General features: G+C 41.5%; 1 protein-coding gene across 15 annotated transcripts in view; it reads right to left on the bottom strand.

Moving 5' to 3' along the window:
• The window catches only part of LOC119654291 (ryanodine receptor), a 136,420-nt gene extending 121,514 nt beyond the window's left edge, over positions 1-14,906 (bottom strand). For 11 of the 15 annotated variants that reach the window (XM_038059580.1, XM_038059582.1, XM_038059584.1 and 8 more), the window contains exon 1: positions 14,178-14,905. In XM_038059580.1, the coding sequence (XP_037915508.1) occupies positions 14,178-14,231 (54 nt within the window). In that variant the 5' untranslated portion in view covers positions 14,232-14,905. Of the gene's footprint in view, positions 1-14,177 lie in introns of all 15 variants that reach the window. The other 4 variants (XM_038059586.1, XM_038059592.1, XM_038059595.1 and 1 more) reach the window with 2 other exon arrangements.
• Between the last annotated feature and the right edge of the window lie 3,942 nt (positions 14,907-18,848).

Genomic DNA, 18,848 nt, shown 5'->3' with positions numbered 1-18,848 from the left:
AAGAACATTAACAGCGCATCTGGAGCTGATACGGTAAGCGAACGAACTACACTGCGGTGGTTCGAAAAATTCCGGTCAGGCGACGAAACCCTCAAAGTGAGCGACGTGGACATCCAGGACCATCGATTGACAACGACGAGCTGCGTTTGCTAGTCGAATCCAACACACGTTAGTCTGTGAGAGACATTGCAGAGGAACTGAGCGTACACTCTTCGACAGTTTGCCGGCCCTTGCAGCAGTTTGGAAAGGTGAAAAAGCTCGACAAATGGGTTCCACATGCCCTTACTGAGCAAAACATGGCGCTTCGAATGGAAATTTCTTTACTCTCCCGCAACAGAAGCGATCCCTTTTTGTACAGAATGGTGACATGTGATGAAAAGTTGATATTATACGACAATCGTCGCGATCAGCACAAGGCCTATATACTGATGAGCTACCGAACCACATGCCAAAACCGAGCGTCCATCCAAAGAAGGTAATGGTGAGTGTTTGGTGGTCTAGAGCTTTAGTTATCCACTATTCTTTCTTGGCACCCGGAAAAACGATAAATGCACAGAACTACTGTGCCCAACTCGAGGAAATGCACCAAAAATTGAGTATTCGACGGCCGAGATTGGTCAACAGAGATGGTGTGATACTCCTTCACGACAATGCACGACCTCATGTTTCCAGAACAGCGGTTCAAAAGTTGAACGAATTGCAGTATGAGACTCTACCTCACTCATTCACCGGACCTTTTGCCAACCGACTACCACTTTTATAAGCATTTGGATCGTTTTTTGGCGGAAAAACAATTTAGGAACGAAGAGGCTGTCAAAATTGCCTTCGATGGATTTATCAACACCCGACAGTTGGACTTCCACGAAACTGTCATAAATGCTCTTGAATCTCGCTAAGAGAAGTGTTTTGAATCGACTGGCACCTATTTTGATTAAATAAATAAATTTTTGTAAGCTTTACAGTCGTTTCAAATTTTAGTACAAAAACGGCCATTTCATTTGCAACAACCTAATTTTTTTGGTAGCTTTGAACAATGTTTGAGAAAATGCGATCATTTAGTTCTTCTTTTGATGGTAAAATTGCGCAAAGGTTATTTGGCAACGTGATAAAGTCATTTAAACTGCTTGCAATTTTGCCATCGCCAATCTCGAATAGTTGCTTTGAATATTTGTTCTTGCGTTATAAAATTACTACGCACTTGTAAGAATATTTTATATTTATGGATGTTACGACAGTATACATTACTGTCGTGAGCCCGTCGAAGCCTATAAAGATCTTAATTTCATTAATTTCCTAGAATTCTTAAGCTCTTGTTTTATTGAGCACAGTTGTTATTAGCATGTCCGCCTGTCTGTCTATCTATATGTTACATACAATGGGTGGCGTCACTTTCCACTTTGTTAAAACGGGGATCCCCTGTGCATATCAAATGAAAGCGCTCAATTAGTACTTTTCGAAACAAATGATATTTTTTATGTCAGGTGAAATATAGGGGAATGAGAGCTGTGTGCCCCAAAAAGTTTAACAGTCGAAAAATCTGAAAAAAATCACAATGGTCATTTCGTATGGATACGAAATGCAGGCCTCCTAATCCATTCCATTCCGACACCTGCTTAAATAAAGTTAATAATAGCATATTACTATATTTTAGAAATTTATCCGAAAACTCCCTTAAGTTCATCCTTGAAATACAAAATGTGGTACGGTTCTAAGTAATAGTATAATGCAAAATTTTGAACAGTTTGACAAAAATCGAACTATTATTAACAAAGTTATGGAAGGTCAAAATTGTGTATTTAAAGTGAATTTATCGCACAATAAGACGTGTATGACGTCATCATCATATAAAGGGTACTCATATGAATTTGGAGTTTGGAAATACATATGTCATTGTCAAATTGTTGGAGTTTGGAAATGTCATATATCAAGGAATATTTCGAATTGGAAGTATTAGCGAATGGAAAAACGAGAACAGGAAATTTCTCAAAGAAAATGAACACAAAATCTTTATACCCGAAGCATCAAGCTACCGATATTCCGACTTGCTCAAATCATTTTCGTCATAATTTTGTATCATAAACACAATAATGAACCGCCTTTGCAATTGTCACAGCAGAGCTTATCTTCCTTATTCTATCACGGGCGTATAATGCTTTTGTGCCATTCGACAGATATTTTTCCAATGTGTCCATATTGTAACAGTCCTTGTTTGCATTGGAGAGTTCTCAAAAATACTCCGTCTACCGCCAGTCGGAGTCGGTCCCTAGAATGTTCGCTTTATCCAACACGAGCGAGAATTCCAGCGATATAAGCTGGTCATTCTAAGCTTAAACGACGATGATGTGACTCCGGAGAGTACTCCTCCCCCTCTTGCGTCAATGTATCTTTGTACTCTGTAGTTCAGTTGGCGGCACGAATGCAGTGTGATGGTCACTGACGGTCTATTGCAAGGCACGTTCCTTTGATCTGGGAGCTGGTTTCTGATAGGTTTGTGACTACTAGATTCCGGTGCAGGTTAAGGAGCATCAAAACTGTATAGTGCTATGCACCAACGATACGATAGTTGGAGAGTGGACTGGACTCTTGATCTTGTTGCCTTGGATTCGACTCCCAGTCGTCGTGGATATATCATAGAACTCGGATTTCTCAACTTTCACAGCTTTGTCATCGGTGGTACATTGTTCGAGTACAGAGTTTCTCATAAGGTCAGTCGGTTTTCAACTGGCCGACCACTTTCGATCAGCATCAGATTAGGAGTATGAGTTCTCTTCTGGATGTTATTTTCAAGAAGGATGACTATTTCACGTTCACTTACATTCGCTTGCATGTTGCGTCCGTCACTTCTGGCACAGTTGGAGAGCTTTCTTGCTGATCGGACGCCAGATACCCTGAGTAATCCGCCTGACAATATCGATAAGCATTAGGAAGCCATCAAACATGATTTTTTCTCGGGTGCTACGTAGGTTGTCGAACACGTCTGGAAGAGGCATCACAATATCTGGCTGACAGCAGAATCGTGGAAGCAAATCGATAAACCGAGATAATTGAAGGCTCTATTGACCGCTGAGCTTAAAGGTTTATCTGCAAAGCTATTCAGCGCTGCATTTGCCACTTCTATTTACGCCGAAATCCTGGAAATCCGTGGCCTTATCCAGAGAGTGAAAGAATGACTTTTGAGATTGCAAGCAAGAGTTTTGCCTTGAGTGCGACAGTGAGGAGGTAGCTGTCTGCTCCCTAGCGGCACAAAGATAATAAATAAAATAAGCCTGGAATCAAAAACATCTCGGAAGCTTGATTGTCCGAGAGCAGGGTGGCTTCAGCTCTGAGTCCTCCTGCATCGACCAGATCAATACCCTACGGACCAGTTTGGAATAGTGCGCTTCATCTACTGTTCATGAATTTGGAACAAGCTTTTGATAGCGTTTGGGAAGCGGAAGATATCGCAGGACACAATGATTTTAGAAGTGTATACCTCATCAGGAAAAAACTTGCATGTGGCCGCAAATCATTGAATAGTCCTGCGAAGGAAGTTTTCTGTGCCCGTCCTGAGTATGACAATTGGAGGGGTATTTACGTGCTCTCTGCCGTTGAAAATATAATAGCTAAAATAATCCTAGAATGCATTAAGTAACGTCCCGAAAGTTTGATCAGTAGAGGGCAGGCTGGTTTCGGTTCCGGATTCCCGAACATTGACCACATTAACTTCCTACGGATCATTTTGGAAAAGTGCGCGGATTTTTGATTGATTTCAAGAAAGCTGTAGACAGCGTGAAACGGGGTGTGGAATCCTCCACGCAGGAGGGGCAGGAGAGGACAAATTAAGAGCTATTGCCAAAGCGACATATAATTTCGCCAAATGTCATGCGATGCAGAACATAAAATTACTATTGAAGCCGTGAGAAGGAAGCAATTTCAGCAGGGGCTGGGAACCGTAATACCTTTTGGAAGTGAGCAAGCGAGCTCTACGAGTTTATCAAGGGCAAGCACAACGTGCACCAAGCCATAAAAATATGGTGAGAACTATTACAGTGCTCTATAACAAATCGTAGCAGGAAGAAAGAAGTTCTAAGGACAAGTCAAAAAATGCTGCTCCTACAATGCCACAAACGAACCAATTCCCATTGCCATCTACCTGCTTGAAATTGATAGACAACGGTAGCTTCCTCCAAACTACAATTTTTAGTTTCAACGTGAATATATATTGCGGGAGCAACTTACCCCCTTCATCAATACAAAGCTACTAAAAATAATTGCGATTATGCGGTTCTTTGCGGATTGGATCAAAAAGTTTCAATTGGAAGTCGAATTCGAGTCGATCGTCCACTTTGCGGAATAATTTACTGGCAGGCGTTAAGGATCCTTTAGCAGCGGAGGAAAAAACGGAATCTACCGAACGTGCAGCGAGTGTAATAAGATATACATAGGACAGACTAAACGGCTGATAACGATTAGATTTAATGAACATATCAAGGAAGCGGTAAGTATAATAGTATTCGGAAACAAAAGTCGTGCATAAAATCGTCAGTGGCAGCGCACATAGCCGAAGAAGCCCATACCATTCAACGGGAAAATCTTGAGCTTTTGCGTCATGCAAGCGGAACGACAACCTTGGACTCTTGGGAAAGTTTAGAAATTTTGAGAGAAGACGCAAGGCGGTTATTGAACACAGATTCAGGTAACTGCCCCTCGAAATGAATAAGACTAAATAAGTATGAAAGAACCATATAAGTAGCTTTGCACTGATGAAGGGGGTAAATTGCTCCCGAAATATATAATAACATTGAAAACTAAAAATTGTAGTTTGAAGGAAGCTACCCTTCTCTATCAATTTTAGGCTAGACTACAAATACCAGACAAAAATCTAATCTCTTAGAAATCTACTTGCTACCAAACAAGAGAGTGCGGGTGAAAGTTGTGGATCCTCTGCGAAATTAGCAGGCGTCTAAGAGAAGAAAAATATGTTAACAGTTTTTAAAAATGAAACAAAAAGAGAGAAAAGAGATTCCCCAAGTACCAGTTCAGGCAATCAAATCGACGAAATCTAAGGAGAATAAAAGTGGTGGATGGGCCAAGGTAGTTAGGAAAAAGTTTCGAACCCACTGGTAGAGAATCTCACAGTATGAGGAGACCAATTAAAATAATCACTTTGTAAATTTAAAGTAAAAATTTAATTTTGAAATTGGCCTACTGGAGAAGAGTGTTAAGAGCTGTGATAACCTGGGTTGAATCGAGTGCAATAAAATCTGGAGTATCGCACGGACCATCCGAGGCAACTTCATTACATTTCACTTCTCTTTTTTTATTTATTATTCATTTTTGTTTTTTATTTCTTGCGATTATTATTTTGATGAACTGAAATAAGTTAGTTATCTTCATATACTAATAATTTTTATCTTCAATTTTGGTTTCCTTATTTTTATATCTTGTTTTAAATCCCGCTGCGGTCGGCAGAAGTTTTTTGATTTTTGTTTGATATTGGCTCCCTCCGGTGTCTGCCATAACGTTTTTCGCCTGGGCGGTCACAAGTTCATTTGGAGCCACAGTCGTTTGTCCGCTTCGGTGTTTTGGCGCTTCTCTCGTTCGGCTCCCTGGACTGTGCTGAGTATTGTCGTGCGAGGAAAAATCCCTGCTTCGACCATTTGTTGTTACTATCGGAAATACGGAGCTCAAGCGACTAAATGTACCACCGGATGCACGTTTAGCACAACAGAAACCAATGCACGCTGGGTGCCTCGGCGACGGCTACCCGAAGCGCAGTACTACGTCGTCTTACAATCTTCGGCCCCTAACCAGACGTTGCTTCTTGGTCGACATGTGCGCTGAGGTGTCGGTTCTCCCTCCGTCCGAACACCCTAAGTCCGCAAAATTTACGATTGGCGGCTGCAAACTCTTCTCCCATTCGCACCTTTGGCTATAAGCAGGTGGGCATGAGTCTTGGACTACGCCGAACGTTTTCGTGGCGTTTCATTCTGGCATACATTAGCATCCCCATATTAGATGCAGAATTCCTGTATCACTATGGTCTGCTGGTTGACCTGCAGAACAAGGCTTTCATAGACTCTGCAATCTTATTACATACGTCATGGAAAATTTTCACCTGCCAAGATGACACTTTTTCGATAATTCGCGAACTCCTCAGAAAGTATCACAACATTATTACGGAAAGTAATTTCTACAAGCCAGTTAGCACGATGTGCAGCACCATTAACACTACCGGTTCGTCAATCTTCTCAAAGGTGCGTCCATTTTTACCCCAGAGGCTTGTTGTTGCGAAGAAAAAATATGAAGACTTGATGAAACAGGGTATCGGTAGATCATCCAATATCTCAGAATCTGATCACTTGGAACATCTCGAGTGCATTTTTCAACATCTCCTTGAGGACGGACTTGTCTTAAACGTTGAGAAACGGAGATTCCTCCTGAGGCAGCAAAATCTCTCGGCCACTTAGTAATCCCTGACGGAATCCAGCCTGACCCAGGCAAGGTTGAAGCGATAAAGAACTTTCCCCTGCCAACCACGATGAAGGATCTGTGGGGCATGTTAAAATGCTATCGAGTGCAATAAAAGATTAAATTAAGTGAAGCGTGTCTTTGATGGAAGGAAAGGAGAAAGGAGAAATTTGCACTGCCTTGGGGGAACAGTTGAGGCTGGAGGAAGTTGCCGAGGAGTCTATTGTTTGCGAAAAGCCAATGGTAATGCTCAAGCGGCCACATTGCGATTACCAGCGGAGGTAGCGCAGAAGCTATTGGTGGCCGGAAAAGTTCGAATCGGGTGGGTTGTTTGCCGTCCGAGAGAACAGATTTCTTTGAAAAGGTGCTTCAAGTGTCTCATGTTTGGTCACTTCGCGAAAGCATGGACCAGCGGGATTAGTCGGTCCGATCGATACAGAAGAGTGAGGAGAAAAGCCATATTGCTAAAGAGTGCAATAGGGATCCCAAATGCTTATTGTGCGAAGGAAAGAATGGATGGAACAACCGGGATATTACCGGAAGTGTTAAATATCCGGAATTTAGGAAGGCGCTGGCCTTCATCAGAAAATGAGGTTTATTCAAATAAACTTCAATCATTGCAGCTTTGCTCAGGAGTTACTCGAGCAGACCATCTAAATCTGAGGTGAAAATTGGCAACATTGGCAAACCCGTCACGAGGCCGTGCAGGTTACAGATTCGACTATTGGAGCATCAATATGGGCATGCGGTCGGCAAACCATGCAAAATACAACAAGTGAGACAGCCAGCGGCTTTGTGTGGGTGAAAATAAACGGACTAAATGTGCAAAGGAAAACACAAATTCAAGGAGATACTTGACAATCATGTCCTCGAAGCAAAGGGCTTTAGTCCAAGGGTGATTGCAGGTGACTTCAATATTTGGGTCCCTGGGGGAAGGGGGGGGAGAAGCGAATGCAGGCGGCGTAGTTGGATATAGTTCTGACCAACGAAGGTGATGTAAATACCTTTCGCGCAAATTTGATGCGTTGATACTGATACGAAAAACCAAAAATAACCAAACAAATCGAAATACCGGGAGCAGAACACATCGGATATAAAGATTTACTTATCTTAGATGTGAAACCTATTATGTTCGTTTTCATGCGTCCGTAATAGCTAACAACACAAAATATTGCTTCACATATTGCCAAACTCTATGATATATCAATGCAGACATCAAACATAAACATGGTTTCATCCTAAACATACCAACATTGTCTATTAGGGAATAGTGATACATACATAGATATGTATGCATCTGAAATGATCGAACGCCTCCCAAAAATTCCCTCTTTACTCAGTGCACAAAAGCATGCATTACAAGACAAATAATGAATAACTGGAAATGTTAAAAAAAGATATTTAATTTAAAGAAAAGCGAGTGGCAAGCCCGCAAGCCACATTGATATTTGCGACATAGAACGCGAACACAGTAAAAGTGGCTATAAACTTCTCTATTTTGGTAGCCTACACACTCAATATGTTGTTGCATTGCATTGGTTTCTGTGATGCAATTAAAGAAATCGAGTTGATGAAACTCACCATTTTATCAGTTGATGGCACCATTCACTTGCTCACCGTATACGCACCACACCACCACAACCAAGCTGTACACGGCCATGAGAGAATTCGGTATACCGACGAAATTGATAAGACTGACTAGACTGACTCCAACCAATGTACGAAGCCAGATAAAAGCAACAGGATCACTCTCGAGACCATTCAACTTCAACAAAGGTCTAATACAGGGGTATGCCCTATCATGCGTCCTCTTTAACCTAGCTCTGGAGAAAATGATTCGCGATGCAGATGTCAATGCAAGAGGGAGCATCTTCTTCAGGTCCACCCAACTACTGGCCTACGTTGACGATATTGTCAGTATGGGAAGAACAACCCGAGATGTACCTTCATCCAGATCGAGGGGGTTGCGCGAGATCTCAGGCTGCACAATAATGAAAACAAAACTATATTGTATGCCTGTATATACTTCACATGGTGGCAAGGTCAGCGCCAAAGAGCAAAGCACTATCAACACCGAATCGCACTGGTTAAACCAAAACAATAAAAATAGGAGACAACAACTTTGAGACCGTTGAACATTTTGTCCTACCTAGTGTCAAAAATCACAAAGGAGAACAGCTATTATAATGAAATGTTGGCAGCCAACAGAGCCTATTCAGTTTACAAACATTGTTTCGCTAGAAACGTCTCACCATAGGGTCAAAATTCTTACTGTACAAGACTATGATCTTGCTAGTCTTTATGTATTCCTCGTAGAACTGCGTTCATACCAAGAAAAATTGCGAACTTTTGGCCGCGTTCGAGAGAAAAATACTCCGAAGAATTCTGGACCCCCTACATGACCGTAACGGTACACTACAGTATATTGTAGGAGACAGTGTGGTCAGCATTGCGCTCGCCCGAGATTATTACCCTGATTTGACTCAGGTACTCATTCACAGCTGAGTCGACTGGTATCCGACGTCAAATCACCAGTGAGATTTGAACCGCGACCTTCCGACAGCCTAGATATTATGCTCACACTAAACAAACAAACATTGCCTATTACTGAATACTATATTCGATATTGATATATGAATGATTAGAAAACTAAAACGAAATGTTTCCCATTCAGGTTATCTGATTTCGTTGGAGTGTTGACGAATTGATATGTTATGATGACGTCATACACGTTTTAGAACACATGAAATTCACACAAAATGTAAAAGTTGGATATTCTTCAAAACTTCCCAAAATTAAGTCTTATGTTATGTTAAGGAAAAGCATACGTGTGTTTTGTAGTTCTGGCATGAACTAAAGGGGAATTTTCGGCTACATTTCCAAAATATGCCAATATACTATTTTTAACTTTATCTGGGTAGATATCGAAACGGGATTTGAGGTTTAGATTTCTTTTATTTTCACCACTGAAAGAGTACACCCACAGCGGTCACAAGACAATCCCTTTTCTGTTGCTGGGGCTACTGGACAGAGAACCCTATTTCCGGAAACTAAGAAAGATGTCAGGCTGGTCTGCAAAAGCTTTGGATGAGCAGATCTTCATAGAGGTGTGGCTATACTAACCTAATAAACCAGGTGCCTCTACGGAAAGAACTGTCCATGTTGCACAATGCATCGCCAAAGCATGTAACTTGTCGTTGCCTAGGTGCTCATTCGCCATTAGAAGACCCAACTACTAGTGGAATAGTGAAATGGTCAGCTTTTGATTTTCCAGTTACCGAGCTAGAAGAGCCGCTCTGAGGGCGCAACTCTAAGGAAGCTCGCAAAACTGTCAGGATCGCCATCCAACGGAGCAACAGGGAATGCTTTAAAGAGCTCTGTTCGAAAGCACTGACAACTTCAAGCGACCTCTGAATATGACGGTAATACCGCCAATCATCAGAGATGAGCTGCTGCGAAGGAGATGATGCTGCGTTCGTCATCTCGGAAATGATGTCGATCGATATTTTGGCGGATGAGATGACGAACATATGCGGCATCAGGGACGAAAGGGGAGATCTATAAATAGATGGAAAGTGCGTTGGGAATGCTCGGGAAAGGGTCAATGGGCTTACAGGCTCATTTCTGTCATCAACGGTTGGAGAGGCGGCACCGTGAGATTAATTATAATCTTACCCCGTTTCTCACGGGTCATGGAGGATATCGTCAGTACCTGTTTAGGTTTAAACTGAATACCTCCCCCGATTGTTCAAACTACGATGGAGTCCCAGAGGACGCAGACGAGTGTCCAAGATTTGTAAAGAAAGAGGGAGAGAGAGAAGATTCTAGGGGAGGTGCTGGCACCAAAAAATCAGGTGGCCGGACAGGGCACCAAATTTAACGACAACATTAGCTATGCATTGATTGAAGCCAAATAGGCAATAAGAAAACAGAAAGGGTAACGGATGCTTTACTAAAAATAAAATTATCTCACGTTATGGGGCTTTGTTTACATCAGAATGTGAAATGCGTTTTTTTATGCTTAAGCAATTTTTTATTATGGTATGGTTGTATGGTATTGCTTTTAATAAACAATGTTATTCGTGGTAATAATTGCTCACTTTTATGATATTTGATTTCGCCTAACATTTTACAGGCACTTTTTAAATCATTGCTTAAAATGGCGGTGTACGAATACGTATTTTGCATAGTGTACTTATATACACTATGTGTTAGGCACAAATGGGGCAAATGATGGACAGTGACGTCCACAGGCGGAACTTTAAACAAACAGATTGGAAGAAATTCCAAGAGAGGTTTATTCGGGGATATCGAGAGGAATGCCTACCTCTTGATGGGGAAAACGATAGTACAATTGCACCAGGTGACAGGAACTTGAGCAACGAGGAAATACTTCAGTATCTTCTCAAGCTGGAGAACTTGACGCTGTCGTCCCTAAGATTAAACCTCGCAATAATATGGAAGGATATGAAACTGCAGCCATAAAACGATTGAAAAAAGTGAAAAGCCTTCTGCTCATTCGCATCAACAAAATCTATCGGAGATATGGGGACTATCAACATTACGTAAATGAAGTGAACTCCCAGTGGCGGGAGAACTTAAAGGGTATTTCACCAAGCGATCCAGATTCCATGTTTACTAAGATAAATACGTTATTCCGGAAGAAGTCACGAATAACTGTGCCGAGAATTAAAGTCGGTGGCAGCGAGATACAACACCCCATTGACTCAGGTATAGACACCAATAGTGTAACTACTGATGCGCAAGGCAATTACATCGTGATGGATGATGCACTGAAACTCGAACTTATAGGGGAGCACTTTGAATCGGTGCATCGGCCCAGAATGGACTTAGAGCCAACGCGACTTTCGGAAATTGTAGAACGAGATGTCCACAATTTCAAATATAGCCTGAACGGCACCACAGTTCTCCAGTTTAGCCCTGCGTTGCGGGCTGATCTCATACCTAGTGATAATCTGCTTGATTACTTTGTCTCATGCGTAGAGTTAACTTCCGTATTTAGAAGAGTAAACAATAAGAGATCATCCGGTATGGATGGCATTCCCAACGTGGTCCTCAGGCATTTACCAGACATTGCCATTCGTAATTATTGCATTTTGTTCAATAATTTATTGAACAATTCCTTCTTTCCAGGACAATGGAAGAAAGCCCGAGTATTCCCGATTTTAAAGAGAGGGAAGGATTCATCCAGCCCTCAAAGCTACCGCCCAGTCAGTTTGCTGCCTAACATCAGCAAGGTGTTTGATGTTTTGGTATTGAATGCCTTGAACGGGCATATCAATAAGAAGGAATTATTGCCGAACGCGCAATTCGGATTTCGATTTGAACATTCGACAATACATGCAACGAAGGTAACGTCTGATATTTACTGGCGGATTAACAATGGTGAGTGCGTAGGCGCTTGCCTTATAGGCATGGAGAAAGCTTTTGATACCATCTGGTTGGATGGACTGATTTTCAGGCTCCTGAAGAATGAGTTTCCCAGCCACCTTGTAGCGGTGATGTGTAGTATGCTGTATGGCAAGTGATTTGTCATTACGGACGGAAATTTCACTATTAGCAGAGAATTTTATGTTCTGAATGGATTACAGCAAGGGACAGTGACTGCGCCTACACTTTTTGCGGTATTTGCCGGCGAATTACTAAACTCTTTCGATTTTAATAAATCTCCTAAAAGGTCGTTGGTTGCCTTTGCTGACGATCTGATAGCCTACACGACACACAAGAAGGTAACTGAGGTGCAAGTTGAACTTCTGAAGATGTTCAATGATATTAAGTTGCGCAAAATCAATGCGCAAAAGTGTGAAACGATTCTGTTTCGATATTCCTTGGCGTATGCCAGTAGGAACTTGAAAAGGAACTGGAGAGATTTCCACATTGTCGCGAACGAGGATAGTTCTGAGCGCATTTTTCATAGGGAGTGTGTTAGATACCTGGGTGTGCGTCTTGACGAGCGACTTCAACGAGCACGTTAGACCGCTAGGAAGCGCTCGCTGGGCATTCATGTCTCTTCGAAGACTCTTTTATGGTCCACATCTTAGCCGGAAGGTTAAGATTATTTGCTATCTTACTTTGGTTAGACCGGTGCTCACCTACGGGTGTGTTATCTGGTTTAATTTGAGTGTTAGCCAAGTGGAGAAAATAAGGATCTTTCAAAGGAAATGTCTGCGTGTTTGCACGGGGTTTAATAGGACTGCTTCGTCAAACTATGGGCACTATGTAACTAATGAAGTGATGTATGCAGCTGCTGCTGTGCCAAGAATCGACACAGTTATCGTCAGATTGATTCGAAATCATATAGTGCGATCTGCTTCGCATGGCTAGAACCCTTGGGTTTCGCAGCCGTTCTACCCAAATGATGGGTATTTTGAGAAACTCTCACGGCAGGCTTCATTCCTCCTGAAGCGTTCGTGTATCTTGACAGGAATGGTCTAATTCTTGATTCTGCCGGTGATCCGGTTATGTATCATATACATAGACGGGCCACGGACAAAAGGCTAGAATACGCCCCGAATTTGACAGTAGGGGCTTTGGGATTCGACTGGAGATACTCCAGAGCGAGAGTAATTGATATTAAGCGGGATGAAAAGAGAAATCCTGGTACTGGTGACTGCGGGGTGCCGGTTAGCGGTGGCGGTGCTCAGTTCTGTTTCTTGGTGGGGCTTGTAACTTATGCATACATACGTTATTATTCTTTATTTCTTTGTAAATATTACAACTGTTATTATTACCTTTTCTCCCTATGGATGTTATTGTAAAAAAAAGAAAAAATATATAATATAAAATATATAATTATGATAGTTTTAAGAACAATAATTTAAGTTAAAAGTATCTTTTGAAGCGATCAAACATTTATTATTACTTTTATATTTCTTTATTTGCCACTAAGGCCAAGTGAATTCTGTCCGGTTTTTGACCATTTCCCGGCAACTTTGATTAGATTAGATTTTTATTTCTTACTGTCTCTCTTCTCTGTCTGCAAATCGTTATTCAAAAATTTTGAGAGCCCACAGTGGCCATTAGATTTAAGTTATTTTTGTTATTTTAAAAGATTGTTTTTTATTGTCCATTTTGCCAATCTATATATTATTGTTACGTATTTCTTAAAAATAAAAATGAGTATAAAAACTAAAAACTAGAACCTATAAGAAATACACCAAAGCATCTGGTGTTCGACTTGTTTGTGACTACTTTATTTTGCAAACTTCTTTTTAACTGTAAAACGATGTTGAGTTCTTATAGTGGAAGAAAATAATGAGGCATTTGGTTATTCTCGATACATTATTATTCAGAATGAACCCATCCTGGAAATTAGTACATAAATCGATTTTTAGGTACGGCGGTTCTTTGTCCTAACTTATGCATTGATGGTTGACTTTCTTCACTATTAATGGAATGCTATCTTCTATTGCTGTTAATTCATTATTTATGTCCGCGATTTTAATGCCATAGTACGCAACGCCAACTTTGAAGGTTGTATTCATGGATATCGAGGTGAGGGTCAAGGCCTATGAATAATGCATACCGTGTACATTTAACCTCTTGGAACAATAGGTAGCAACAGCAAGGTTGGCGCGTTGCGAGCTGGCATCCTGAATAAATGTGGTTCATTTCTATTTTGAAAGTTTCGCGCAAAATGTTTGCTCTTTTGTTAAAAATCGAAATCGGTGAGGTAGAAATTATATCCCTAAGCTCTATAAACTTACCGTACGCAAGAATGAAACATCATCCTGCTCGGAGCCACCTTCAGCTTCTGCCATTTTGCGCTGGTTTATTTACGCTCCAGTTTCCAAGCCAAGTATGTCGTTCTCCTTAACGCACCGCTTCACAGTGTTGTAAGCAACAACAGGGAAATCTCGTCTCCTGCGCGACGTCCTTGAACTCAGACGCCCCACAGGATACGTACACACAAACACACACTTGTCACTATCTCGTGAATTGAGCCTTGCACTTCTCGTTCACGGGGAACTTATTTTATAGTACACATTTCCAAACAAAAATAAAAGAAGTAAAGTTTTAAACAGAAGATACTTTTGGTTCACTTCACTTTGGTCACTCCTTCCTGCACCTAGATTTCAGCTTATGTTTAGTCATATTCGGAAAGAAACTGAATTAATTGATAAGAGATAATTCGAACCATTCATTCATTCACTTAGACACTGAAGGCTCTGTCACTGTTTACATTTCTCATATTCGATTTTTCGCTTTCCTATCAACTTTCACAGGAACTTTTTATAATTTTCACCCACTCGTCCGTCGTTGTGTCGCGTTTTCTCCAGTCCTGTGAACAAAAAAAAACATAAAATTGTAGCGAGTTTCAGGAAGACAACACGTCAAAAACACGTGCGCTAGAAAGGTCGTGCTGAAGACAATAACGGAGGTGTTGTAGAATCGCTGGAAAGTCCTTTGACAAGGAGATCAAAGGTGTCCTGTGCTACGGGTGCAAACGCTGAGAAACGGCGAACTTTTTAGGAAAAACGCACGATGTTTCATGGGGAGCTATTCGATTCTTTCAGTCTTCACTGTAATGTAGATGTTTTAATGGCCATGAGGGAATGTAATACAATTGGGGTTGAAATTTTTGGGAAAGACGAAAGGGTGAAATGTTTCTTTAAAACTGGTAGGGTGTCTTTTGTAATAATGGGTGAGGTCAGGTTTTGGTACTGTTCGTTTGTGGCGGCCTCCTTAAAGATAATGCCAACATTTACTATTGTTATGGTCAACGTAGGAGAGATTGAAATGACTGAAATGCTCCTAATTACCTTAAATATCCTGTTATCCTGTTATTTACCAGTAATAGTAAATCGAGTTGAACAGTTATTTATATCTAATTTTAATTGTTTCAAATAAAACAAAGGAAAGTAAGATATGATCTGTGACCTTTCTCTCGCACTTTGTACTTCACTTTCATTCATGATACTTAAGTTTAGTATTTTGGTGTGGATTGTTATGACTGAAGGTGCTGGTGGCAGCATGCTTCGGTTTTACATGTGCCCCGCTTGTAAACTCACAAATTAGGCCAAAGAGTGATTAGGTCCTGTGGCGCAATTCACAAATTCATATTCAAGGAAATTCTGGCTCATTGTTTTTCGACATGCGAATTCAGTGCCGCGTTTTCAAATGTACGAAACGAATATATTCTGGGAACCTAATGGTGTGAATGAAATTCACTAATTCCATTCACTGTACTCCACAAGCATGCGCTCCTGCTCCGCAGCATATCCCATCATAATAAATAGTCGGTTTCGTACAAACATTTTCCTTTCTACAAACGATGAAAATTCTTCAGTTGTTCTCAATGTTTTGCAGTTTTCCCTTGCTGAATCGGGAAAGCTTCACTATGTCTTATTAATGCAACCAATTTCTTTTAATTCCACCTTTCAAAGAAGCTATTTTTGAAACGGAAAATATTCTTGGAATAAAGCTGATTTAATGAACGCTCGGTGGCAATCCAATTTCATCTCTCTGGTAGGACCAGATTCTGAGTGATTCGATTACCACTTTCTTTTTTAAATCAAGACACTCTCGGGTGCTAATAATTAATTGAGATTAGCTTCGCTCGGATCCATCCTATTTATAGAGCTTATTTTTAAAATGAGGAATTCGGTCTCTTAGTATTCACGTTTGGATGCTTTCGGTGGTTCCTCGAAATGTTCTCAATCTTTACGGTTGCAGCAAGAAATATTGCCACATTGTTCTCATCAACATGTGGCAATTTTCATATTAATAATCCTCAGCAAATATCACAAAAGGTTGATGGAAGGAATGGTGAGTGTTTAGTTTAATAGCTTCTGGTTTTACGAGGGTTGCGTTGCTTTTACGACACCATTTCAGCGCAAGGCTACAATGAATTGAGTATTGCTGTCAAGTACATTACATATTTCGGTGGGCAAGTGATTCACATAATAAAGGATAAAGTCTGGCAAGCTTTTATTATGGCGCTGGTTGTCTTGCGAAAACACGCAATGCAGTAAATAGCTAAATGAGCAACAAGTGGAAATGAAAGACGGCTGAGTAGAATGGAAGAAAGAACCGTACAGAGGAACTCGAGGAGCACAGAATTTATCTGGCCTGAGTGCGTTGTGTTGAGGCGGAAAGCTCGATTAGTGATTAATATGAGATTCTTCTAAATTAGCAAGAAATCCTTCTGAACCCAATCAAGTCGAATTATCAAAACATTTATTGCTGTTGCAGTACTTTCGTAGAGATTGATAAGATTTTGCGTGTTTGCTGCAAATTAAGGAACATTGATATGGAAGGTATCTATAATATATATAAAGTGCTTGATAATTGCCCAACTTGTCTCGTGAAAATCCAAATATATTTATTTATTTATTTAATTTACGGACAACAAACAGAGAAAATTCCAATTAATTAATGTCCTCAGGAGGAGGAGAAAGCAAAACATTATCCTACGTTTAAAACTACTTAAAGTAGGGAAGTTAAAAGGACCAGGCTGTTTTACATTATAATTTCGGCAAAGCCTGGGAATCGGGGAATGAAAGTAGACTTCGAGCTCTGCGAAGGGCACGTTGAAAATGTCTGCGCTACGTGTGTTATAAGACGCAGGACGGCTGGTGATCTCGTCAGTGGCGGAGAAGTCCATCAGACCCGAGGAAAGTTTAAAGAATGTGCATAGATCCAGATAGGACCTACGCTGTTGTAGGAAGGGAAGGTTCAGAAAGCGGAGGCGGTAGGAGTAATCCACACGAGGGAAGCTTTTCTTAAAGAAGAGGGAACGGGTGAATTTACGTTGCACATTTTCAAGGGCAAAACAATCATGGTTACGGGAGAGTGACCTGATCACGGAGCAACACTCGAGGGTATTCCTCACGAGGGAATTGAAGAGAGCTAAGGAGGGTTGGATGGAGTCAAAATCAGAGGAGGAGCGAAGTATAAAGCCTGACAATTTTGCTGCTCGATTGATGACATAGAGGCAATGGATGTCAAAGCGGAGCTTATTGTCGAAAGTGACTCCGAGGTCTTGAGTGGAATTTAAGCAGAATAAGGAATGTCCGTTAAGCGAGTAGGAGAAAGAAGTGGGTGAGGATTTTAGGGAGTGGCACATAGAATGACACTTTCTGACGTTTAACGCTAAACCATTAGTCGAGCACCAACGAACCAGAGTATCTAGGTTAGACCGAAGGGAAAGATAGTCCATTGGCGACAATATAGCGGAAAACAGCTTAAGGTCGTCTGCATAGAGCAAACAGGGACAAGTAAGGAGGGGAGGAAGGACGTTAATCAAAAATAAAAATAGCAAAGGACCCAGAATAGAGCCCTGTGGGACGCCAGAAGAGGGGGAGAAGGAGCGGGAAGTACAGCCGTCAAAAGAGACGCGGCAGGATCGGTTGGAAAGGAAAGAGGCAAGCCATAAAACAAGTGGTATGGGAACGTTTAGCGACGAGAGTTTGGATAGAAGTATCTTGTGATTTACAGTGTCGAAGGCTTTCGCGACGTGAGTGTAAATGGTATGCACTTCTTGCCGTGAATTTGGACAATTGGCGACAAAGTTGGTAAAGTCAAGCAGGTCGGAGGCAGTGGACAACCAGTCGCTGACATATCTTTTCAGGAATTTGGAACAGGAGGAGAGGAGGGAAATGCGACGGTAATTCTCGGGAAGCGAACGATTGCCACTTCTGTGAATGGGGGTAATGAGAATCTCTTTCCGCAAGCTGGGAAAATGATTCTCTTCGAGGCTTTTGTTGAAAATAAGAGATAATGGAAGGGAGATGGACTTACCAGTTTTGACCAAAAGGAGGTTTGGAAGACCATCGTAGCCAGGTCCGACATTGGCATCACGTTTGCCAATGAGGTATCCGACAAGGATAGGGGTAAGAAGGGAAATGGTAGGCGATGCGGAGCAGGCTACATCCAATATCGGGAGGGTTTCGGAGGAAGGAGGGGAACATAGACTGACGAAAAGTAGCGGCAGAGTAAATCACAACAGTTAGCTGAGCAGCCAGTGAATTTAATGGAGAGAGGGGATAACTGGGCAGGGCAGCGGGAGTTGTGAATGTGGGACCAGAAAGGTTTTAGGTTTCCGCGCTTTAGTGAGTCTTCCACGCTGGACAAATATTCGTTTCTGGACTTACGTAGGATTTGACCGGGGAACGAAGGTCAGCAACGTTTCTAGAAGACAGGAACTTCTTTCTCGCAGTCTGTTTTTGAGGTAGTTTTTTGTGAATTTCAGTGGTGAACCAGACGGGGTAAGAGCGTAAGCACTTAGGAGAAGAGGGAACGTAACAAGGAAGAAGATCAGATAAAATGGTATAGAAAGTGTTGAGTGCTTGGTCACACGTAAATGGAGAGCGGAGGGGGGCCCAGTTGATTGACGCCAGGGTTGAGTTTAGACCTTCGAAGTTGGCCTTGCGAAA

Source organism: Hermetia illucens, chromosome 4 (assembly GCF_905115235.1).
Source record: "Hermetia illucens chromosome 4, iHerIll2.2.curated.20191125, whole genome shotgun sequence".
In the NCBI taxonomy this organism is placed as follows: Eukaryota; Metazoa; Arthropoda; class Insecta; order Diptera; family Stratiomyidae; genus Hermetia; species Hermetia illucens.
This window is presented reverse-complemented; position numbering and strand designations above follow the sequence as displayed.